At 40.9% G+C, this 26,732-nt stretch overlaps 1 protein-coding gene across 2 annotated transcripts in view; it reads left to right on the plus strand.

Annotated features, from left to right (window-relative positions):
* The window catches only part of LOC122813052 (cholesterol transporter ABCA5-like), a 2,390,735-nt gene that overhangs the window by 1,316,814 nt on the left and 1,047,189 nt on the right, over positions 1-26,732 (plus strand). For both annotated transcript variants that reach the window (XM_044085171.1, XM_044085172.1), the window contains exon 19: positions 3,631-3,832. In XM_044085171.1, coding sequence (XP_043941106.1) covers positions 3,631-3,832 — 202 coding nt within the window. The remainder of the gene's footprint in view (positions 1-3,630; positions 3,833-26,732) is intronic.

Below are 26,732 nucleotides of genomic sequence, written 5' to 3' on the forward strand. Positions count from 1 at the left end.
GTTGTCGGTCTTTTGGTGTCAGTGATTTGTGTGTCGGCGTTGTGCGTGTCGGTGAAGTGTAGGGGATCCATATGTATATATATATATATATATATAATATATATATATATATATGTATATATAGATATAGATATATATATATATATATATATATATATATATATATATATATATGTATATATAGATAGATATATGTATATATATATATATATATATATATATATATATATATATATATATATATATAAAATGATGCTGAACACAATGTGCAGATAGCTGCATAAACAACATATATGTATTAACCACTACTGCATTGGTAAGAATGCATGATGCAGGATGAAAAAAAAAATGTAAAGCCCCATAAAAGTGGGATTTAATATTGTCTTGGTCCTAATCAGCCAATATTTTGAGCTTTATCTTTTGCATTTTTAATATTAGGAAGCTCCCCAGATAAAGCTCTGTCCTAGTTTTGATAGAAGTTTAGAATATATTTACTTGTTCTATTAGCCTGCAATAATATGGTCTAATGAAATAACAAGAGACTTAAACACAAACAGGATGGCACAGAAATGATCTGAGTACACCCACTTGATCCATAAGATAGTTCATAAACAATTATATATGTTCAACAATTTCTGAGAGGAGTGTTGAATAAACAAAAATTGTAAAACGGTAGGCCTATTTAGCACTGGAATGGTACACTCAATAAGACTGTTACTCCTTGTGGATTAAGAAAGAAAAATAGGGTTTTATTTTTGATTCCTTTGAAAATCAAGTATAAAGTTAGATATAGATCATTGTAAAGCAAAGGAGCTGGGAACATAGTTGTGGTGAGGAAAGACCCACTCATTTGGAAGGATTCTGAAATCCATACGAAAACTAGTAACAATAAGCACAGCCAATTGGGAAGGTTCAGTTACAACCAATTAAAAGGCTAATAGGAAAACTAATCATAACAACCACTCCACCCATACCCCTTTGCTGAAATAAGGACAAAAGATCAATCAGTGCCTTAGCCAGTTTTACTCCAAAAAGCTGGAAATAACCACAAAACGTAAACTAATGAAAAAATAAAGTGGTCAGGGCACATTGAAACAGGCTGCATGTTAAAAATAAATTTATTAATTTAAATTAACAATAAATGTATTTTTAGTGTGCAGCCTGTTTCAGTGTGCCCTGACCACTTTATTTTTTCATTAGCCACTATTACTATATGTTTTTCCTTATCTGATAAAGTCTGCAAGATAAAAACATTAATCCAAACAAAGCTTCCTTGAATGAATACTGACTCAAGGCAACTTCTGAAGGGATTTAATACATAAACTCGGGAACTTCCGGATAGAAGCTAAGGTTCATGCTCCTTACTGAGCCACTACCTGCTCTCAAGCTACTCCCTTTAGCATTTTTTATGTTTGTACTAGCTGGGGGTCTCATAGCTCCCCCAGGTTGGTTTAGCTTGGCATGTGCTGTTTCCTTGGGACCTTTACTTTTCTTTCTGTTAATCTTTCTGTGTTCTTTCCAAAACATTTCATCTGAAGTAAATGTCAGCTGTATTGTTTAGATGAGCACATACAACTCAAGATTTAGCTGTGCAGAACAAAATAATTCAGGATTGATGTCCATTTGCTCATTTCCTTTTCAAGTACTAAAAAAGGTCACTGAGTAAGTAAAGTCACATTGTCTAAATGTATGTCAGACTGCTTTACTTTCTGCTACTACCCAGTAATAGAGCCTTGCCATCTAGGCAAAGAAAAAACATTGTCAGGGCACAAGGTACGTCTACAACCAGTGTTCAAAATGTACCACTAGAAGAACTTTGTGCTACTGCTTCTTCATGTACCTTAAATACTTTTGCCAAATGTTGTAGTTTAGATAGCCTCTCTAGTGCTTAGGCCACTTTCAGAGCCTCCAATCTCAAAGGCTTGTTTTTTTAGGCCATCCAAGGCCTGATGGGGATTCTGACCATCAATTTTAGTGTCTGGACAGGACCATTGTAAATATGTAAGTTATGTACTTAATTAGATTTAGCTGGTATCTTTCCAGGTTTTGGAACAACCTGCCCACCTAGTCCCCTCCAAATCTGGATGAGCACTAGAGTCCTGGCTTTTGGCATCATGGGTTCCTTGGGATACACAGTTACCTTTTATGTCATGTCATGATTATTGTAGGATAAATGCTCATAAGTTAGTATCACTCTATCTGGAGATACACAAGAGATGAAGGGCTCATAGGATAGGGGTGGAGCTCGAGCTAGCAAGAGTTGCTATGAAAAAAAGTTACCAAGTTCATCATTTTCGGTAACCAGAGAGATGCATCTAAATCTGACATTCTGGTAAGTGCATAGTTTACTCTTCCCCTTTGTCCATCCCTAAGAGAATTGGTGTCTGGAGTCCACTTGGCTATTAGTATGCTGCAACCTGATGAGAATCCATGTTTTTTGGTTGATAGGAGGTTGCAGTTAGTGATGTAAGATGTAATTTGTGTATGTATTAATTTCTATAAGATTTTAGCTAGTGTATGTGTGCTGGATATTGGACAGTAATGAGATTGCTTGGAGGAATTGGTTTATTTTAGGAGAGGTTAACTATTACTACTTTCCATATAGCTGGCATGTTTTTTTGTTTTAGGCAGAGGTTATGTATGTGTTGGAGTGGTACAATAATGTATTCTCTGCAATTATTGATGAAACAGAAGTAGACGCTATCTGTGCCTGGGAGACTGAATTTTTAGTTATTCATGGAGAGGCTTTATTTCTTTATTTTTAATGTATTTGAAGTTAAACAGAAGGGTGGCCTAGGAGTATAGGTGGAGTGAATAGTAGAGCATAGCATTATAAGTTAATATATTTCTTATTAGAAGCATTTGGTGTCAGGGGAATAATTGGAGGTTAGTTAACCCATTCTCTGAGGAGTCATCCAAAACACTCTGGTAAAATGGCATTTTTGCCAGATCACCTGTCTGGGGGTGTGTGTGGAGTGTGGGGGAGTTGCAGCCAGTAATTACCACTGGTTGAGGCTAATGACCCCATTCCTTAGGTATGTGCTTATTTAATACACATTGAGAATTGTGGCAGGGCAGTAGTCAAGGTATACCAAAATTTGCCTGCAGCTGTCAGGATGGAGGCATATTAAGTCCTCCTTATGTCCTTTTAGTACGCTTCACAAAAATTGTTGCAGTAAAGATTTTGCCAGTTGGGGCCCAGTTCAAAGGGAACGTGGAGGAGATGGCTGCAGAAATCTCCAGAAATCAACTGATGGCAGAGAGCTGCAATAGAAAAAAAAAAGAAACAATTGGAGGAACTCTGAAGGAACCTCTCTTCTTTTATGATGTAAATAACACTAACCTGACATAAGTGTGCAGACTGGTATATGAGCAGCTGTCAAAAGACTTTGACTGAGCCCCACACTGTTGGCACAATTTCCTTGCATATTATCGTGCTGCATGACCTTATTTAGAAGATGTAGTGCTGTGGTGATTATCTCACATCGCAAAAATGTGTGCTGCACTTGTTTCAAAGACATTCCTTTTATAGATGAGAGCATAACAAAATGTTGCATCTGAAGTTCTTTTCAGAGTCTGGTTGAAGTTGAATGTATACCTTAATGTGGGTTTTCTGTGAATGTTTTTCAGATTACAGTGTGTTTAATGAGACTCAGTCTGCAGCTGAAGGAGATAATACTTCTACTGATGACATGAAACAGAGCAGTTTGCTGCTTTCTGAAGGAGGAGCTGTCTTAGTTGATGGGATGAAGCTCTGGAGGCAACAGGTCTTCACAGTTGCAAGGCTTCACTTTTTAAACTTCAAACGTGAAAGTAAAGCAATGAAATCTCTGTAAGAAGCACTTCATGTCTTTTGTTTAGCATTAGCAGCAGTACAATTCACTGAAGACTTCTGTGCCATTGCTGTAGATTATTTGTAATTTTGTTACTTTCAATAAGAATATCCATTCAGTTTTATTGTTTCATTCCTCTATTTGCTTGAATTTTTTTTAAACATCTTTATGAAGTCATGATATTTAAAATTGCAGCATGGGTTAACAAAACAAACTGTAATTGTTTCTATTATTGTCGTCAGTAGTATACGTGTTTTAACAGTTTTCATTCGCTACAACATTACATAACTTGCCCAATTCCTGCCTTCCTTTTAAACATTATTCCTTCTCTTTGATTCTTTGAGTATTGTTCCCACAAATTCCATTTATTTGTATGAATGTTGCACCTTCCTTTTTCTAAAGATCCCACTCCATTTTTTTTATCATCTTCTTAGTAGTCAGAACTTGTGTTACAGCTGATTTAGGTTTTGATTTCCATTTTATAGTAATTGTTTTTGCCAACTTAAAACATTAAACTTAAAAAGGACTTAATTAAGTCTAGGCAGTTAATCTTATATATTCCTGCTCAGAATAATCATTTATTCTCCATCAGAACACTCTGTAGAAAGTTTTTAAAATCTATTAACTCATTGCATTTCCAAAATACAGTTTCCTTTCTATTCTTACTTGGTTGATTTATTAAGCCAATATTTAGTGATTAAAATTCATCCTCAGATGGGACACATCATTCTTTTGATTCATACTTTCAGTGCTCATTTTTGTTTTGTTCTTTAAATAGGGCCAAATCACGCGTTCAATCATTCCATGTATTTGTACTGATCTGTTGCATTTCAACTGTCTGAAACTGTAGTCAAAGAACCTGCAGCTCCTATTATTTATTTATTTTATTTTATTTTACATTTGTTAACCAGGGGTGTCTGACTGAGCCGAAAAGGCCCTTTTTCAGCAGAGGCCCGGGGAGAAAAGCTCCACAAAGAAAAATTACAGACACGTTTAGTTATTTAGACATGATCAGTATACACACAAATTACAAGAGACATGTTTTTACAGTGGTATGCGGCACAAACAGTTAGTGGAGAGAACAATCAAAAAAATATTAATTTTAAAAATAAAGGTAAGTAATAGATTTGTGGTGTACAGCTGAACTTTGGAACGTAGGTAGAATACATACATAGTACACAGGTACAGTACATACATTGTAGATTAGCCAGTGTTTGTGAGTAAGATTGAAAAACTATTATCAATTGCTCTAGATTTACTATGTATATGTTATCCGCTTTCACTAGCCTGGGGAGCAATCATGGCACTACCAACTTTGCTTGAGATGTTGCCTGATGAGGTCTTTAAAGGAGGCTTTGGATGATGTAATATAACTATTAATGTCTCTGTTTTTAAAGTGCATAGTTTAGCTTCCAAACTAGTTATTAGTATGCCATCATGTTAGGATGAAATTTGGAATTCTTATCTGTATTTACCAGGAACCCAGAGTCTGTCTGTTGGCTTGGGTGTCATATGGTCTGTTGGGATGAGATTGGGTGGGATTAGGATTGTGAGGCTAGAACCCTGCCCTCCTGGGAGCAGGTGCTGCTTTAGCTGATGTTTAACCATTCCCTAGCATGGGCTAGTCTGGATTGCCTGCAGGCCCTCTGAAGTGTAAGATGGCTTTAACCAGACGTTACAGAGGTAGCACACAGAGAGCACATGCTCTCAACCTTATGTGCAAACCTTATGAACAGCAGGATTCTAAAATCTAAGATAGTCAGTAGTGAGTGTCTAAGAGAACAGTACAACAGCTATCTGTATCACCTATTCTAAACTGAAGATCTTACTGTCTTTTACTAATAGGGTAATTTACTTTAACTTATGGGCAGGGCTTGGAAACATGATGTCATTCATAGTTGAGGCAAGACGGATGTAGCCCATGGGGGTCTTAAAAGAAGTAGTAATCCAATATGGTTGATGTCTTACTACATAGGTACCATAAATTCTTAGGTATGCGTAACTTTAAAAATTTGGATGTTGGGGATCCCTGTGTCATAGAGCACATTCTGTTAAGTTATTGCCTGTTATAAAGCCCAGTTGGTCAGAATAGTAACTAACGCTGACCTTTCTACCATTTTTTTTTTTATCATTTTCACCAGAATTAGCTGTGGTGTCAGCATTTATCTTTGAAGTATATGTTGCCGATGTTTTATTTCCAGTTTGTATCCCTGGAATATCTTGAAATTGCTTTACATACTTTTGAAGCTGACCTCCAGTGTTTGATGCTGAGTGTAGAAAGTGGTGGCATTGCTAGGTCCAGTGCCAGCCTGTGTCACAGAGTACAGCTTTGATGCTACATTTAGTGATGAGAAAATTTCAATCGTTGCCTGACATGTAATTCAAGTTGCAGCTGATGATACTGTTGTTATTAGCTGATTGATATCTTGTAAGTGGTGACACTAGTGCCCAAATCTAGGCTGTTTGTATGGATTTTGGAGAAGTCTGTGTGTCTAAGCCTTTTCATCTGGCTGTACTTTGCAGAAATCATTCACCAGCATACAGAACTTTTGACCGTCTGTTTACTTGTGTCTTTTCCAAAAATTCAACTTGAAAATTAGTGATAAAGAGAACAAAATAGTAACAGTCATAAAACTGAGTACTGACTAGAAGCTTTTCTGTTTGATGAGAGATTATGCTGCAAAGGAAATTAACTCCAACAGAATCAGCAGAGGACAACCAGGCACCAGGTGTCATGAATGGCTTTTTTTTTTTTTTTTTAGTGATTAAGTTGAGGAGTTTGTGTATTGTACAGTCTGCAGTTTTAATAAAGGTTCATAGGCGAGTGCTGGGCTCAATGCCATTTCTAAGCCTAGTTAATTTCCCTTTCAAAGGTGAGACTCAAACCCAGTATTTTGTGTCTGCAAGGTAAACACATTAACTATTATATCACTTACCAACTGAAATTTTGGAGTGTACAGTCAGTTAAAAGTACCACTATTGTGTTCAAGGTATTTTGGGAGGAGATAGGTGAAGGTTGACGTCTTTTTAGTTTTGCACTTTCTTTTTGTCCTGAAACTGCTCTCCATGTGCACACAAACATGCCAGACATCACTTGCAATTTCAGCAGTTTATTTGCAATCATGTTATACATATTTGAATCTCTGACAGTTGACAGTAAGTAGTAAGTGAAGAGGATTACTGACACCAGTCGCAGTTTCACTAGCTAAGCTATTAATATTATTCACTCCAGCTTCACATTGTCTACACAGTGAAATGCTCCACTACCCTTTCTTCTTGAGCTTCTTTGTCTCCCTGGGAGGTACCCACTTGGCATATATTCCATTAGAATTGTGAGAAGCCGAACTACCCAAGTGCATATGTACAGCCATTATTCTGGGGAATGCATATATACTGCCATTATGCTGGGGATGCACCCGCTTGCCCATCCATTAATTAGATAACATTTCCTTATTTAGCCCTGTGAGCACCAAACAATATTTGCAGCCATTATTCAAAGAGGTGCATATTTGCTGAGGCATGCAGATGGATTGTTTGCTTTTAACTTCTTGACATCAAGAATGCAGGTGGCACCGCCTTCCTGAGCTCATAGTTTCAAAACTTCAAATAATGGGAGGTACCTAAATTATCTAAATTGCATCCATCCTTTTGCATGATTGTCAGGCATCCTTCTGTCTAGGTTCCTGCCACTTTCGGCCTGTCAGGCTGCTTTCTATACTAGAAAAAGTTATGGCCTGTACTCCTTCTGACATTCTCAACTCTTTACTACTCATCTCTTTTACCTAATTTCCCCAATTATTATTTTATTTATTTTTTATTATTATTATTATTTAGTGCCACATGCTCCAGTACCAACTGTTTGTACCTAGTCATGCCAAAATATCTTCAACTGATCGGTATAAGGTAAGCTTAGGCTAAATATATTCCAGCCTCTGCTGTTAAATCGATTCCATCTGACCTGTACTACATTAGAGCTTTGATTTTTGTCTTTTAAGTCCGTGTGCTTCATTACCCTAAAACCTAAGTTGTGTGCCTCTTCCTTCATTCACATGTTCACTACCTCCCTCTTTCTCTCCAGTCCAGTCCTTTCTGATCCCATTTCTCAGTGCCAAGTGGGGAATGATTTCTGACTACAGAAGTTTTCCTTGAGAAAGTCTGCTTTTATAACATTCTATATTCCTCACTCATTTTCAGAATCAGTTTGACATTCATTGATTTGCTTAAATCATTAACCTGCTATGTATTTCATTAATGCAGAGTGCTGTTCAACTTCAGGTTTATCCTAAGATTCAGTTGTACCTATCTTATCTCCTTCCCTCAATGCTACTGGAGTAATGCTTTGTCAAGGAGAAAGCCTAGCTTCATTTCCCTAATCAAGCCTGGGCTTTGTTATCTGACCCAAAACTTGAGAGCGTACCAAGGCCCAAATGACTTGCTATCCAGAAATATAACAAGCATGGCTTAGCTGTCAAACTTTATCTGACATTATATGTTGTCACTGCAACATGCCTCACCCTGGTGAATACTGTTTTTGCTTCCTTTTTTCATCAGATGTCCATGTTGTCATTGTCCTTCCTTATGATAAGTATTTCACACACGCGCACACACACACACACACACACACACACATTGAACTCAAAATGTGGAGTAATATAAAAGAAATATGCCTCCCTGTATGAAATGCTGAGACTCGGATCGCTGACTCTTGAAAGACTGAAAAATAAGAGAAAATACAGAAGAGCAGCAAATATTAAACATCCCTGTTCTCCTTTAAACTTCTTCTTTGAAGTGGAGAAAACCCCTCTGCTGTCCCTGATGTCGAGGGGGGGGGCAAGCCCCCTGCACACCCCAGACTTATATATAGCAACTCTGAGATTGCCATACTTTAGACAAATGAAAATAGTCTGAAAAATAGTGATCTGGAATTTAGTGTGTGCAAGTCCAAATTCTAAGTAATTTGGTTTCTGCGTTTCAGGACTTGGCTATCTAAGTGCCAGTATTTTAAGCAACCGTCCATTCATTCAGTGTTAGGTTCTTTCCAAAGTTCCCGTCAACAGTTTCAGTGTTCTAGAATAGATAGTACTTTCCTTAAAGTTAGCCAGCAAACAAAACTGTGCTTACAAAAATTCAATCGTTCCCTTCAAGACCCATGCAGGCAAGAGTAAAACCCCCACTTTCTTAGAGCAACAATTTATTCTCCTTAATTGTTCAAGGATAAGTTTCCAGGCTGCCTTTTTTACTTCATCTGTAGCTCCCTGGACACTCCTCTTTGGTATCCTTTTCCAACCCAGAGGTTGGGAATCTGTAATGTGATTTCCTCCGTTGGTAATGACCATTACATTTCCCAAAAATGTACCTTGTCCTGTTTGGCTACTGTGGTGAACCTTTCTTCTAAGAGGTGCACACTTTGCCTACATGGTAAAGAGAGCATTGAAGAGAAAGACTGAATATTTGTTAGTACAGTTTTGTTTGCTGGCCAACTTTTAAAGAAAGTACTGGGTATTCTAAAACACAAAAACTGTTGACTGAAACTTCGGAAAGAACATAATAAATGAATGGACAAGTGTTTAAAATATTGGCAAAGGATCTAACTGAATGCCTGTCTGCTGTATATGACTTGGATACTCTGCAGTTCCCTTCTGTGACACACCTTCTTACTTGATAAATGCAGCACAAAGACCAGATATATTACTGCCTCAACCAGTGTTTTTCCTATGTTCTGCATTTAGTGTGCCCAAAGCAGAGTAATGTGGTGACTGCAGCTGGAAGATACATGGAGGTTTTAGCTGCTGCTGCATATACTACAGACAGAGTGATATTTTCCAGGGGGCATTTCATTAAAGGGAGATCTAGAGTATTTCCTGCAGGAGAGCTACTTCATAGGGTTAGCACCAGCCCATAAGAAAGCGCACTCTCAGGAGAAACTGTGCAATCCCATCCCCCAAGTAAGAATTAATGCACTGCAGATTGATTCAGAAGTATGTGTATGCTTTAAGATGGGTGTTGAGCCACCTTGTTCATGTGTCGCATTTCAGCATAGTGTACCAGAACATGAAGATGCCTTCTACTGATCTCTGAAGAAAACAGGTGGAAGTAATGGTTGGAGTACCCCCACTTCTCATGCGACAGCTTGATACTGAGGGTGATGGAGCAGAGAGGGTCAATGGATTGGGCATGACAGCACACCATCATGCCTGGGTCAAGCACATTAATTTTCCAGACAACTTTACAGTGTCCTTCAGTAATGTTTCATATGATGAGTCCTCATTTTTGGACACCAAGTGAAGGAAAAGCTGTAGAAGAGTGAACAAGAAGGCACGATACTTGCAGTTGTGAGAGTTATGTTCTCTTTTCAATTAAAAAACACCTTAGGAAAGCAGCCAAAGGATCCAAGGAATCACCAGAATACGTAAAAAACAATCCCAAATCCAAACACCATACTATAAAACTGTTTTGAAAAATGCTGAAGTAAAAAGTATATATGAATACAAAGCTTTCAAGCCCAGAGCTCTTTCTCAATGTTCACAATACATTACACTTTCACAGCTTAAATACTTAAAGAAACAGTATAACTGATACAATTAGCCAGCCTAATTACATGACTAATTATTTAAAACATTTCTTAAAAGAACAATACATCACATTTAACATGATCTCTCTTTTAACACAGGTTTTATGCTACTTACTGCATTTAAACCAGGGTGAACATCACCCCAGAAATAACTGATCCACTTACACTCAGCTAACTCAGTTTTATTAACTAAGTCACCCCCTCTATCTCCAACACTTATAATTTCCAAAGCTCTAAACTTAAATACATGCTGTTCCTCTGCTCCCTGAATATGCCTATATGCACACCTATGTTTAGAAATGTTGTACTATCTATAAAATAAAATAAGAAACTGTATTGCACTTTCAAGTGGTGAGTTATTGAGAGAGGGGCTTGGGTTGAATTTTTGGCCAGGATGTAAGATTACTGTAATGAAATCCAACATTTTTTAGGGTTGTCTTTAGTATTATTCTGAAAGTTACAGGAGTATATTTTTTGTCTTCATTTATTTGCTTTTTAATATGACTGGAAAGCATTCTGAAGTTTTCAAGATTCGTATTGTTGCCACTCTTTCCATGCTTTTTCTCTTTCCTGCATTAGCATTCTACTCTTTTTGGATAGAAAAATTGCATTATGTGTTTTTAGTCTCTTCCTTCTAGGTGGTGCAAAGCTATTTGAAATGTTTAGAAGAATTGTATTGAATTCATTTACAGCATTGTCTAAGGGGAGGATTTTTAGAAAGTTCCAGTTAATACATGATAGCGTAGTAATGAACATTTCTGGGTTAAACTTGGAAAGGTTGTGTATTATTTTATAAATATGCTGTTTAACCAGATGTGTGAGATGTCTGGTCGTATAGCTTGGGAGATGATCACTGAGAGAGCCTGACATTGTAGGTGTGGTGGAGTATTTGCTAGGATCTGATACTAGGATCCAGTCTAATAGGGAATTTGATGTCTTGCTATAAAGTGTGGGGCACTAATTATTTATTTATTTATTTTATTTTATTTTACATTTGTTAACCGGGAAATTCCGACTAGACCAGGTCCATTATCAGCGGAGGCCCGGGAGAAAAGCTCCAACATCAAGTTATACAAATACAGTACATCCAGCATAATACACAAAACAGGTTACATCATGTATGCTGAGCATAGTAATATAACAAGAATTAATAAAAACACTCTAGGTAAAAGATATAGAACATGGGTAAAAAGACAATGTCAGTCATACTTTGGTAAGAAAAGAAAATATATCAAGTAAGATTCTACAGTTAAAAGTACCCTTTCAGATGACCAAGCCTACAGGGGATCAGAGCTCCAGCATGTGATCAGAGAGGAATTTGGGGAGTTAATAGTAGTATGGGTAGGGTTATGTGATACAAGGGCATAACCATGTACTAAGAAGGTGTGATTTGAGGGAGTTTTTGAATATGGATGTGGAGGGGGCAGTGGACACAGATAGGGGAAGAGAGTTCCAATTTCTGGCAACGGTGTGGGAGTAGAACGCTTTCCCTGCATTATTGTTAGCCTTGGTGATGGAGAGGATTTTTCACTGGATTTTAGGTACCGGTTTGCAGTATAGCCAGTAAGTAGGTTGGATAATGAGGGTTGTGTTACAGGATATTTGAGAATATTGTAGGCTGTGCCCAGCTGGTGATAGTTAAGTAGCTGTGGTAGCTCAAGCCATTTTAGTTCTTTTAGTGCAGCACAGTGATGGGTTCTATAGGTTGAGTTAGTAGCAAACTTGGCTATTTTATTGTAGCATGATTCTAGTTTGTCTAGGTCACATTGTCTGATTTGGGTAAAGATTGGTGCTGCGTATAATAGAGTTGAGAGGAGGTGGCTTTGTGCAAGAGTGACTCTTGCTTTTTGTGAGAGAAAGGACTTATGCCTGTATAGGGAGCCTAGTTTTTTGTGTACTAGTTTTATGGTATGTGAGATGTGAACATCAAAGTGGAGATTATTGTCTATTTCAATGCCCAGAAGTTTGGTGTGGTTAGAAGGGGAGATGGTGGTGCCGTCATTAGAGGTTATGGTAAAGGAGCGGGTTTTTTTTTATCTATTAGGGGTAAATAGTAGCAGTTTTGTCTTTTTGGGATTTAGAATTAGTTGGATCCCAGATATCCATTTTTCTACTGAGATAAAGGTATCTTGAGTGAGTGTATGTAGGGTGGTGGGAGATGAGGCGGAGCAGATCAGAGTTTAATCATCTGCATATTGTATGAGTGTGGCATGTTGTGTAGAGTATTTGAGGTTATTTGTGAAAATAGAGAACAACAGCGGGCCCAGTATAGAGCCCTGTGGGACACCTATGGTGGTTGGAAGTTGTGTAGACAGAGTTCCTTTCCACTGGACTGATTGTTGCCTGTCAGGTAGCTTCTGAACCAGGCTATAGTAGAGGAGGTGAAGGATAATGATGTTAGTGAGTCTAGTAGAATGGCGTGGGAGACCATATCAAATGCTTTTGAGAGGTCTAGGAAAATGGCCAATACATATTTATCATCATTCCTGTGAAGGTTTATATAATTAGTGAAAGATAAAAGGGCTGTGGTAGTGCTGTGATGTGGATGGAAACCGTGTTGTGTGGTAGATAGTAGATTGTGTGTGTTAAGAAATGTCATCACTTGCAAGTGGATGCATTTCTCAAGAATTTTGGATAAGGGGCAAAGGATGGCAATAGGTTGGTAGTTGGAGAATTCATAAGAATTACCTCCTTTATGGAGAGGAATAATGCGAGATACTTTCCAGAGTTTGGTAAGTTCATGTTAGTGTAGGGGAGTTAAGAGTTTATGTCCAGCTAATTGACATTCACATTGACTAGTAATATTTTTTCTTGTGGAAATGTTATGGATGTCCAATGTAGGATATCTTCCAGTATAGCTGTATTGTTGCCAGAAGGGAAGTAAAGGACAGTAGTAATACCTATTTGTTTGTAACTGTTTATTTTGATGAAAACAATAAGAAGCTGTGCTAAACTGAATGTTGGTAATGGTTTACTGTAAGGGGAAATGTGATAGGTGCTGAGAAATATAAAAGCAATAACACCACCTTTCTTATTTATACGGTCATTGCAGATTATATTATAGCTGGGAGGTATAACTTCGGAGTTGTTTATGCTGGGTTTAAGCCAAGATGTTCTTCATTCCACATTGCTGCAGTCCTAACTATTGGGTAGTCCGCTGTCCAGTCGGCCTGAATACCAAAGTATATGGCTGACGTCGGTCAGGGCGCATTAGACTGACGTCAGTACGTCAGGGTACTAATGCGCATGACCGACGTCATATCCTCAGTCTTTTTTGCCGCATGGTCCGATGCAGAAGCAATTTTGCGAGTGCAGGTTGGCGTTCTGAAAGTTTCTGAAGCCAGAGTTTCAGACCGAATCAAAGTTGGCTAAGTACCCGTTGGGAATATTTTGGTTTTTTCTTGCCTCAGTATTTAACCGGATGTCAGAAAAAGTGAATAACTGTATTTCTTGTGGGAAACAGATACCTCATAGGGATTACCATACTTTGTGTATACCTTGTTTAGGGCCTGAGCACGACGTTGTTGGATGCCGCTCTTGTGCTAGATTTAACAAACACACTATTAAGAGAAGGTTAGACTGTGCCAGGTTAGTGTTTGGGAAGCGTTGCAACTATAAAATGCCGTCGGATGCTCCGACGCCGGCTTCGGCTAAAAAACGCAAGGACAAAACAGCAAAGCCTAGAGTGGAAGAACCGACAGTCCCAGACGTCGGTTCTTTAGAGGGCTCAGTGGAGCCGGAGGTTTTGCCAGGTGTTTCTTTGGAGTCTCAGGGAGAGACTTTACTGTTACAGGATGTTTCCTCTCAGGAAGTAGGCCAGGCTGAGGGGGCTTCTCAGGTGGCTGTTCTTCCCTCTCTTCCTAAGGTGGTTAGAGCCTCCCCTTCTGTTTCCAAGGCTTCTTTGAGGGCAGGCCAAGTTTTGCTTCAGTGGGGTTTCTCCTAGTGCTTCAGGGTCTTTGCCTAAGAAACATATGCTTAAAATGGCAGAGGATTTGATTACTATGATAAGGGGTTCTATGCCCCCTCCTGATAAGAGGCCTAGGGTGGAACCTGAGTTTGAGAGTTTTGAGCAATGCTCGGAGGCTTCTGAGTCTTGGCTGAAGACTTGCAGGAGTACCCTCCTTATTCTGATTCTGATGTGGATGATTCTACTCCTTCAGCTTCTCCTCCTGAGGATTTTTCATTTTCAGAGACTCTGCATTCCATGAGGGAGCATTTTAAATGGGAAGGTCAAGATTTCTCTGATTCCAGGAAAAGGCTTAGGGAATTCTTGGTTTTACCCCAGCATAGGCCTTTAGCTATACCTCCTGTTTTGAATGTGGTGGAAGATGTTTTTGCAGAGGCTTCCCTGAATCCTGATTCTTTGCCTCCTGCCCCAGTTAAACCGGATAGGTATTATAGGGTGCCTGAAGCTCATAAGTATCTTTTTAAGAGTCCTAGGGCAGACCCGGAAACTGTCTCTCAGGGGCCCAAAGGTGTGAAGGCCTCAGTTGTTAAAAATCCTGTCCCTCCTGATAAAGAGGCAAGGGCTTTGGATAGATGGGGAAAGAAAGTGTATACTTCTTCCACTTTAGCCATGAGGGCGTTGAATTGTCAGTTTCACATGTTGAAATATCAGAATTATCTTCTTTCACAGTTGAAATCTAAGGTGGATGCTTTGGCGGAAGGTATTGAGTGTAAAGAGTTGCAGGATTTAGTTCATGTGTCTGAACAGGTGGGTAAACATTCCTTGCAATGTGGTTTTGATGCTGTGCAGGCCTCCTCCAGGGTGGCTGCCACTGGTTCTGTTCTTCGTAGGCACGCCTGGTTGAGAGATCAGAATTTAGCTGAGCATGTTAAGACACGGATTTTGGATGCTCCTTTGCAGTCTGATGTGTTGTTTGGTTCGCCTGTAGAAGCAGTTTTGAAGAAAATGGAGGACAAGGCTAAGTCTATGCAAACTGTTAAAGATTTTTGCAGGTGCAGCCTCCAAGTTTAGTAGAAATTGGCCTGCTAAGGGATGGACTTATCCTGCTTATGATTCCCAGTCTAGGGGTAGGTCTAGACGTGGTAGGGGCAGAGCTCAGGGTTCTTTTAGGCCTAGGACAGGAGTTCCCCTGCTCAGACTTCTGGTGAGGGCAGGGGTCAGTCCTTTCGTAAGCAGACCCAATGACCTGCCTTTTCAGCTGCCAGTTCATTCTCGCCTGGCAGCACCGTTGGGAGGAAGACTGTCTCTTTTCAAAGAAAATTGGGATTTAATTACCCAAGACAGATGGGTTCTGGATATCATTCACCACGGTTACAGGTTTTATTTCCATACCTTGCCTCCTTTCAAAGGCATGCCAGACATTCCTCCTCTACAAAGACAAGAGGCTCACAAGCAAATTTCTCTGTTACTCCAAATAGGGGCCATTCAGCCGGTTCCTGTGCCAGAAAGGGGCCTAGGATTTTATTCTCGCCTGTTCCTAGTACCAAGAAGGGGAACACGTGGAGACCAATTTTGGATTTATCTATCCTCAACACTTATCTGGACATTCCCAAGTTCAAAATGTTGACGTTACAACAGCTTTTACCTCTGCTGGGCAAAGATCACTGGATGGTAACTTTAGATCTCAAGGAAGCTTACCTTCATGTGCCTATAAGACTAAGTTGCAGAAAGTATCTGCGTTTTCGAGCTGGAAATTCTCATTATCAGTTCTCTGCATTGCCCTTTGGCTTATCTACTGCGCCCAGAGTATTCACAAAGGTTCTGGCTCCAGTCATAGCTTTCTTCAGGCTAAAAGGAATTCAAATCTATCCTTACTTGGACGATTGCCTGATTCTGGCTCAAGAAAAGGAAGACCTTCCACAGCATTTGGAATATGTCATAGCAGTGCTAAGATGCCTAGGGTATTCTGTGAACGAAATAAAGTCCAGTCTAGTACCCTCTCAAGACATGTGCTTTCTGGGTGTGAGACTGAATACAGCAGCCCAGATGGCCTTTTTAACCCCGGACAAACAAAAGAATCTTTCCAGTTACTTCCATCAACTATCTCTTCAGTCCGGGCTGACTGCAAGGACAGTCCTTCAAGCCTTAGGGTTCATGGCATCTTGTATTCTGGTGCTTCCCAATGCCAAACTGCATATGAGGAAGCTACAATGGTATCTCAAAATGTATGGACACAGCACTGCCAGGATTTGGACACTGTCATTCAAATAATACCTTGCATTCAAAAGGAATTTCTGTGGTGGGCTCAGGAATGTCACCTAAACAAGGGACTCTCTGTGACCCGGCCAGAGGCGAGTCAGATTCTAACGACAGATGCCTCAGACATTGCTTGGGGAGCTCATCTAAATGGAAAGTGGATACAAGACAAGTGGCCTGCCAGACTACAGCATCTACATATCAACATGAAGGAGATGTTAGCAGTCCAGTTTGCATTAATGGCTTTCAAGGAGTTACTTCTTCCAGGGCAGGTGTTGATTCTAACAGACAACACAACTGTCATGTGGTACATCAACAAACAAGGGGAACACATTCTTACCCATTGTGCAGGCAAGCAATGATTTTATGGGAGACTGCGCTCAGCTTGCAACTAACTCTTCAGGCAAGGTTTCTGCCGGGAGCACAGAACTCCTTAGCAGATGTGTTAAGCAGACAAATCATGGATCCCCACGAGTGGAAACTGGATCTTCATGTATTTCAAACGTTGACAGTGTCCTGGGAACTCCAGACATAGATCTGTTCGCTTCTCCACTAAACCACCAGCTGCCAAAGTTTTGCACAAAGAGGTTTCATCACACAGCTTGGAAAGTGGATGCTCTTTCTTTCAGTTGGAAAAATCTTCATGTGTATGCGTTTCCACCTCTGCCTCTTCTTCCAAAGGTGCTTCTAAAGGTCAGACAAGACAAGCCAAGGATGATTTTAATAGCTCCAGATTGGCCTCGGCAGCACTGGTACCCATTACTGAGGAGTCTGGTAAAGAAGCCTCCATGGCCTTTACCCTTGATTCCACACCTGTTGTCTCAGAGAGACGGTCACCTGCTCAATGTCAAGCTTCACTCTCTTCATCTAACAGCCTGGCATATTCTGTTTTGAAAGACAGCAGGTCTCAACTTCCTCAACAAGTTTTAAATGTGATTATGGAAGCCAGGAGACCTAGTACAAGGAAAGTGTACGCAGAAAAATGGAAGAGATTTTTATTTTGGAGTGCAGCAAACAATTTGGAGATTTCGAGCCAAATCTGAGTGTGGCTCTTCAATATCTTACTGAGTTATTGGACAAAGGTTTGTCTTTCTCTTCCATTAAGATTCATGCTGCAGCAATTTCAGCTCACTATGATTGTGACCCACCATTGTTTTCGCATCCTTTGTTCAAGCAATTTCTTAGAGGGGCAAAGAATATAAGACCCCCACGTAGAGCTCCTACTCCTGCTTGGGACCTCAATTTTGTGTTGGAGAAACTTACTCTACAACCTTTTGAGCCTGCTGCTACTGCTGACTTGAAATACTTGTCATGGAAGACTGCTTTTTGTTGGCCATTACTTCTGCAAGAAGGGTTTCTGAGTTGCAGGCCCTTATGGCAGTGGAGCCTTTTTTGATTTTTCATAAGGATAGGGTATCTTTACGTACTAATCCTTCCTTTATGCCTAAGGTGGTTTCTAGTGTGGCTTTAAACCAAACTATTCATTTGCCTACTTTTTATGCAGATCCCCAAAATAAAGGGGAAAAGATTTTGCACACTTTAGATGTACACAGGCAATTGCGTTATTATTTGAGCAGGACTAAGGATTTTAGGCAGTCTCAGCAGTTGTTTGTTTCTTTTGCTTTGAGTTCTCAGGGCAAGCCTGTGTCAAAACAAACTATTTCTAGATGGATTGGGTGTTGCATTACATTTTGTTATTCCCATCATGGCAAGGAGATTCCAGCTGGGATTAGGCCTCATTCCACTAGGGCTACTGCCACTTCAACAGCATTTCTGAGGGGGGTGGCAACTAAGGATATTTTGGAGGCAGCTACTTGGAGTTCAGTGCATACTTTCTCTAAGCATTATCACCTTCCTCTCTACTTTAAGTCTAGGGCTGGTTTTGCCACAGCTATTTTGCAAGGCATGTTGTCAGTTCCTGCTTCCTTATGATTTGCCAGCCTCCCTTACCTCTGCTTTGGGATTCTACCCAATAGTTAGGACTGCAGCAATGTGGAATGAAGAACATAGTACAGTTTTGTACCTACCATAAATGTAGATGTTCGAGGATCCACATTGCTGCAGTCCAATTTACCCTCCCTCCTTCCCCTCTGTGTTTAGGGGTGGTTGTGTAGGTGAGGTTATATTCTGCTAATTTTGTATATTTTGTATATATATTTTGGTGCAGGTATGTTGGGAGTTTTTGGTTTTTGGCCTTATCTTTTCAGGGTCTTCTGACATCTGGGGCAAGAAAAGACTGAGGATATGACGTCGGTCATGCGCATTAGTACCCTGACGTACTGACGTCAGTCTAATGCGCCCTGACCGACGTCAGCCATATACTTTGGTATTCGGGCCGACTGGACAGCGGACTACCCAATAGTTAGGACTGCAGCAATGTGGATCCTCGAACATCTACATTTATGGTAGGTACAAAACTGTACTTTTCAGTTACAGCAAAAATATCAAGTTTATGTTGGGCATTCCAGGCATGTAGTTCAGCAGTTTTATTTCTTATGCTTCTAACATTTATTGCAGCAAAAATTAGATCACGAGGGTTGGGGATTGGTTATTGTTGGGTTAAAAAAGTATGTGGGACAGAATGATCTTTGTGTTTCTTGTGATAGATGTAGGGTATATATCTCCTTCTATAAGGATTTTAGTATATTGGGAAATTGCATCTACTTGTTTTTTTGGAGATGATTCTTGCACTTAAATTTGTTTTGGTTTGATTTGAAGTGCAGTTAATCAGTCTGTGTGTGTAGTAAAGATGAGGGGCATTATTAAATCAGTTTGGTGCAATGTGTGGGGTGTGGAAGTATTGATAGATGGTTGGGACAGAGTTCTAGAGATGTTGAGAAATGTTATTAAGTCATGGTAGGATGAACGATGGCACAATAGGAAGAGTAGAGGATAGGCTGAAGAGTAGCATAATTAAGTACAGGAATCTGTATTTTATAGATGTCAGGTAGTGGGGAAGTAGCGATGAAGAAGGAAACAAGAAGCTACAGTGTAGTAGGAGATTCAGTGATGGTGAATTCTGAAAGCTAGTAGAGGGACAGGTAAGGAGAGAAGTATTCTCTATAAAAGAATTGAGTTAGGTTATTCTGGTATCTTTAGAATGTAAGGAATAGAGGAATACGAAAGACTAAAGTATGATATAGTCAAAATAAGAAATGAGGGTTTATTTGGGAAAAGCATACGATACAATATGGATTAGATTAGATGCACTTTAGACATGAGAACTGTAGGTTCATAGGTACTTAATAGGCTGTTGATCTGTGAGAATCTGTAGCAGTCTAGCCATGCATTCCCACCAAGATGTTCATCGTGTTACACTGCTGCAGTCATCACACTTGGGTTATCCTGCCGTCAGGCAGTCCCGCAGTCGGCCAGAATTCCAAAGTCTTGGTCCAGCATCGGTTGCTGTCGCTTCTTCCCTGACGTCAGTGCACCAGGGGTATATAAGATGCATCTGATGCCATTTTCTTCAGTCTTTCTTGCCGTGCAGTACCCGAAGCAGAAGCAGTTCGCAAGTGCCGGTCAGCCGACTCCTGAGATTTTCGAAATCGAATTTCAGAACCAAAGTCTTCAATAAAGCTAAGTACCCCGTTGGGGAAACTTTTTTTCTTGCCTCAGACCGATGTCAGAAAAAGTTAACAATTGTATTTCTTGTGGAAAGCAAATACCTCGTAAGGACTTCCAGTCTTACTGTATTCCATGCCTAGGCCCTGATCACAACGTCACTAGTTGTCGGTTCTGTGCTAGATTTAAAAAACGCACTATTAAAAGGCGGTTTGATTTTGCATTACACTACTTTGGCCGAAGGTTCAATTATACTATGCTGTCAGATCATCCGACGACCGGATTACCGGAAAAGCGCAAGGACAAGGATAAAGACAGGCATTCGAGGTCCAAAACCGACGACGAAGCCTCTTCTAGGCCAGTCACCGGTTTGCCGGTTCTCAGTGAGGCACTTTCGCAGCCCTTGACACCCGCTACCTCAGAGCCACAGGCCGCCTCCGACTCACACGTGGAGACAACTAGGCCTCTGGAAACTCAAGGTATTGGGCCTACGGAAACTAATCCCTCAGATGGGACTGGAGCCGAGAAACCTTCACAATTTACTATCAAAACAACAACCAAGACAAAAGTTCCTCTAAAGACAAAGAAACAAGTACAGCCTTCTCCTGGACAAACCTCCATGCCTAAACAGCAGATGCTTAAAATGGCTGAAGACCTCATTACTCTAATCAGGGGTTCCTATCCCCCTCCTGAGAAAAGGCCTAGGCAGGATACAGACTATGATTCCTCTGATCAGGTTTCCATTTCCTCTGATTCCACTTCTGACCAGGGGTATTCTATCCCTCCTTACGAGGATTCTGATGCTGAAGAATCTATCCCTTCAGCCTCTCCTCCTGAGGATTACTCTTTTGGGGAAACTTTGCATACCATGAGGGAGCACTTCCATTGGGAAAGTCAGGAATACTCAGATTCTAAGAAAAGACTCAGAGATTTCCTTTTACTACCTCAGCACAGGCCCCTGGCTATTCCGCCTGTGCTAGATGTTGTGGATGACGTGTTTTCAGAATCCAGCTTATTTCCTGATTCTTTGCCCCCTGCACCAGCCAAGCCAGATAGGTACTACAGAGTCCCTGACTCTCACAAGTTTCTTTATAAAAACCCTCCTGCTGATCCAGAAACTATTTCCCAGGGTCCAAAAGGGGTTAAGACTTCTATTCCAAAAAATCCAGTACCCTCTGACAGAGATTCCAGAGCTTTGGATAGATGGGGGAAGAAAGTATACACTTCCACTACTTCAGCTGTAAGAGCCTTAAATTGCCAGTTTCACATGCTTAAGTACCAACAATATTTACTGACTCAATTAAAGCAGAAAATGCTTGCTAGCTCAGAAGCTCCTGATTGTAAGGAATTGCAGGATATGTTGCATGCAATTGAACAGGTGGGAAAGCATACTCTGCAATGTGGTTTTGATTCTTTAGAGGCCTCCTGTAGGGCCGCAGTTACAGACTCAGTGATTCGAAGGCATGCTTGGTTAAAAGAACAGAGTTTACCTGATCGTGTTAAGGCAAAATTATTGGATGCTCCTTTACAGCATGATACCTTGTTTGGTGTTAAGGCAGAAGAGGTCTTAAAGAAAATGGAGGAAAAAGCTAAATCAATGCAAACAGTCAAGGATTTCTTGCAGGTACAGCCACCTCGATTTAGCAGAAATTGGCCTACAAAAAATTGGTCCTTTCAGTGTCAGATAGGCCACAGAGAGGCAGATACAGACGCCCAAGAGGCAGATCTCAACCACAAGGCTCAAACAGACAAAAACAGTGGGGCACCTCAACCCCAAGAGGAGGTGAGGACAAGTCTCAACCTTACAGGAAGCAGTCACAATGACTTTCCCTTTTGCACGCCAAGCACTTCCCTTTTGGAAGCCCCCTTGGGGGGAAAACTAGCACTTTTTTCTCAAAACTGGCAAACAATTACCCAAGACAGATGGGTTCTGAAAATTGTGTCTCAAGGTTACAGGTTCCACTTCCATATGTTACCAAAGCTAAAAGGAATGCCAGACCTGCCACAAAATCAAAGGGCAGAGGCACAAAAACAAATTTCAGCCCTCATGGACATGAGAGCTATTCAAAAAGTACCACAGCAAGAACAAGGACAAGGATTTTACTCAAGACTGTTCCTGGTCCACAGAAAGGACAAGGCTTGGAGGCCCTTACTAGACCTGTCAATTTTAAATACATACCCGGATATTCCAAAATTCAAAATGTTGACTTTACAACAGCTACTACCCATGCTGGACAAGAACGCTTGGCTTGTTAGTCTGGACCTCAAAGAGGCATACCTGCATGTCCCTATCAGACAAAATTGCAGAAGACACCTCAGATTCAAAGCTGACTCAATGCACTACCAATTCTCTGCACTGCCCTTTGACTTATCTACTGCGCCCAGAGTCTTCACAAAGTGCCTGGCACCAGTAGTTGCTTTTTGCAGACAAAAAGGAATTCAAATATATCCATACCTGGACGACTGCCTCATTCAAGCAGAGACAAAGGACATCCTCTTACAGCATTTGGCATTTGTAAAAAGGTTGCTAACCTTTTTAGGGTACACTGTAAATGAAAAGAAGTCAAAACTAGTGCCCTCACAACAGATTACATTCCTGGGTGCCAGCTTAAATACAATGGGCCAGATGGTTTACCTTACGCCAGACAAACAAGTGCAACTAAATCAATATTTTCAATTACTGGCAAAAAAGTCCCATCTCCCTGCAAGAAAAATTCTGCAGGCCCTGGGATTCATGGCATCCTGCATACTACTAATACCATATGCCAGACTGTATATGAGGAAACTACAATGGTACCTAAAAAGTGTTTGGACACAACACTCTCTCAGTTTAGAAGCAGTAATACCAATGATTCCCTGCCTACAACAGGAGTTTTGATGGTGGGCACAGACATGTCACCTAAACAAGGGTCAGCCTTTCACCCTACCTACAGCCAGGCAAACTCTAACAACGGTTGCTTCGGATTACGCCTGGGGAGCACACATGACAGGAAAATGCATACAGGGCAAGTGGAGCACAGACCAGATGCATCTACACGTCAGTCAAAAAGAGATGTTAGTGGTGCAAAATGCCCTAACATCTTTCAAGGACCATCTGTACCCAGGACAATTATTAATAAAGACAGACAACACCAAGGTTATGTGGTACATAAACAAACAAGGGTGCACTCATTCTTACCCCCTATGCAGGCAAGCCATGACCGTATGGAACACAGCTCTAACGTACCCAAGTACACCTGCAAGCACAATTCCTGCCAGGCAAGGAAAATACTCTGGCAGACGATCTAAGCAGGAATATCATGGACCCTCACGAATGGAAATTGGATCCACAAATCTTCAGCATGATATCACAAAAATGGGGATGCCCAGACATAGATCTTTTTGCCTCCCCACTGAATTGCCAACTACAGAATTCTGCACAAGGACTTACCACAAACAAGCATAGAAAGTGGATGCTCTTTTGCTCAGCTGGAGAAACCTAAAAGTATATGCATTCCCACCTCTGCCTCTCCTTTCAAGGGTGCTCCTAAAAGCCAGACAAGAGAAACCACAGATGTTACTGATCGCCCCAGACTGGCCACGCCAGCACTGGTACCCGATATTAAGGAACCTTGCTCAAGGACCACCATGGACTTTGCCTCAAATTCCTACCCTTCTGACTCAGCAAAACAATCAGATCCTGCACCAGCAGCTCAAAACCTTAAACCTGGCAGCATGGCAGATTCATTAGACAAACAGACAACATCTCTTTCTAAAGCATTTATGGATGTTATTTTGGAGGCCAGGAGGCCTAGCACCAGGAAAACGTAATCCGAAAAATGGAAAAGATTCTGCACCTGGAACCAGGCTGAAAACCTTGATCCTCTTGTCCCAAACATTCCTCAGATTTTACAATACTTAACTGAGATGCTGGACAGAGGCCTATCCTTTTCATCAATTAAGATCCACGCCTCTGCCATTTCAGCACATTACAACACGGATCCTCCTTTATTCTCTCATCCTTTGCTAAAACAGTACCTCAGAGGGGCTAAAAACATAACACCTCCCAGGAGAGCTCCAACACCAGCTTGGGACTTCAATTTTGTTTTGGAAAAACTGACTCTGCCTCCTTTCGAGCCAGCTTATACAGCAGATCTAAAATGTTTATCATGGAAAACAGCTCTGCTCCTAGCAGTAACTTCAGCACGGAGAGTCTCAGAGCTACAGGCATTAATGGCAGTGGAACCTTTTATAATTTTTCGTCAGGACAAGGTTTCTCTAAGGACAAACCCTACCTTTATGCCAAAGGTGATATCTAGTGTGGCCCTTAACCAAACCATCCATTTGCCAACTTTTTATCCAAACCCCCAGAATAAAGGGGAAAAATTTCTGCATTCTTTGGACAAACACAGACAGCTACGCTTCTACTTGGACAAAACAAAAGCTATCAGGAAAACTGAGCAACTTTTTGTAGCATATGCTGCAGGATCACAGGGCAAGGCTATCTCAAACAAACTATTTCCAAATGGATAGGACACTGTATTCATTACTGCTACAGTCAGCATGGAAAATCAGTCCCTAAACACATTAGGCCACATTCCACCATGGCTACAGCCACTTCAGTGGCCTTTCTCAGGGGAGTACCTACAAAGGAAATTTTGGAGGCTGCAACTTGGAGTTCAGTGCACACCTTTACCAAGCATTACCACCTGTTCTAAATCCAGAGCAGGATTTGCCACTACAGTTCTGCAAGGCCTCATAGCCAATCCTAACTCCTTATAGACCAGCCACCCAACCTTAGCTTTGGGATTCCACCCAAGTGTGATGACTGCAGCAGTGTACCACGATGAACATAGTACAGTTTTGTACCTACCATAAATGTAGATGTTCGAGTGTTCACACTGCTGCAGTCCTGGTTACCCTCCCTCCATCCCCTCTGAACTGGCTGGCCTTTCTATACCTTTCTATCCTATACAACCTTTGTGGTGTATTTGCTTGTATCTGAAAGCATTGTTGTTATTGTATATGCATAACTGTTTATAGCAATAGGTATTGCCTACCTACTTGGGGGCACCTGACAGCTGGGGCAAGAAAAACTGAAGAAAATGGCGTCGGATGCATCTTATATACCCCTGGTGCACTGACGTCAGGGAAGAAGCGACAGCAACCGACGCCGGACCAAGACTTTGGAATTCTGTCCGACTGTGGGACCGCCTGACAGCAGGATAACCCAAGTGTGATGACTGCAGCAGTGTGAACACTCAAACATCTACATTTATGGTAGGTACAAAACTGTACTTTTCTTGTCTTTGTAATTTGCACCCAAACCTCTGCATTTTGCAGAAATCTTGTATATCCCTGGGTGAGGTAATCCTTTAGTATTTTATGAGAATCCTCTGTATAGTAAGTATGGTAACAATAGTCTTGGAGCAAGTATTTACTTGTTCTTCCTGCCCATAAGGGATGTGGGTGCTAAACAGGGGGTGAACTTGCAGTTTCCCATCTATACATTGTTCTTAAATAAAGTAAGAGCCTTACTTAACTTCATATTGGGAGGGAGGTGGTTTCAGAGAAGTGATATTCTCTGTAAGACATAGCTGTCCCTCTAACGTGTTCTATTTAAGTTGCAATAGAGATTGAGGTCTCTAACGTGAGTGTTTTTGCCACTTCATAGGTTCATAGGTTCATACTAGGCTATCTGCCCTAGGGCATTTATAAGCCTAGCCAGAATGTGTTTGGCTTTCGCCACCCATTTTAAATTTATTTTGCTATGCCCTTTTTCGAGGTTAGTATACTGTGCCTCTGTCTAACAGTGACACAGAAGTGATACCCGGGGTAAACCTACGATCTCCCATCCACTCATCAAGATTCCTCTTGAAGAGAGTCAGTGAGGGACTCTGCCTAACCTGGACTGGGATTTTATTCCAGAGTGAAGGGAGCCTCTGGGTTATGAATCTGTCCCTCCAGCATGTCCTATTTATTTCAGTGCTGAGGTTCAAGTCTCTCGGCGTAGCTCGATGGGATTTGGATTTTCTGAGGTGCAGCATGTCCATTAATTCGGGTTGGACATGGCTTTATACGTCAGGCACAGATTGCCTCTGAACAGGCGGTATGCCACTGAGTAGAGCTGGAGTTTTTTTAACTGGGCAGCATATGGCATCTGTTTGAGCCCTTTGATCCTCTTGGTGAGGTACTTTTGGGGTCTTTCCAGTTGCTGCAGGTGTCTGGTAAGGTACATCCCAAAAGGGGCATTTTACTCAATTATGGGCCTGATGAGGGATGAGTAAAGAGGCACGATGACCTCCCCTGATCTAGATGTGAATCCCTTCATGATTAGGTGGGCTATATAAAATGTTTTTTTAACCACTTTGGCCACGTGGTTTTCAAATGAGAGATTGCTATCAACTTGGGTCCCCCAGTCCCTAATTACTTCTTCTGTACTTAATGGATTACCACCCACCTATGTGGTAATTTGTGGGCACTTTGTTTTTGCCAAAGGGGATGACTATACACTTTTTGGCATTTAGCTTGAGGCCATGGCTCTGGCACCAGTTGTCTGTTTGTATGAGGCCCTTTTGGAGGATGCTTGTGTCGGCTGGAGAGTCGATTATGGCACCCAGTT

Source organism: Protopterus annectens, chromosome 10.part0 (genome assembly GCF_019279795.1).
Source record: "Protopterus annectens isolate FY-2018-M chromosome 10.part0, PAN1.0, whole genome shotgun sequence".
Classification (NCBI taxonomy): Eukaryota; Metazoa; Chordata; order Ceratodontiformes; family Protopteridae; genus Protopterus; species Protopterus annectens.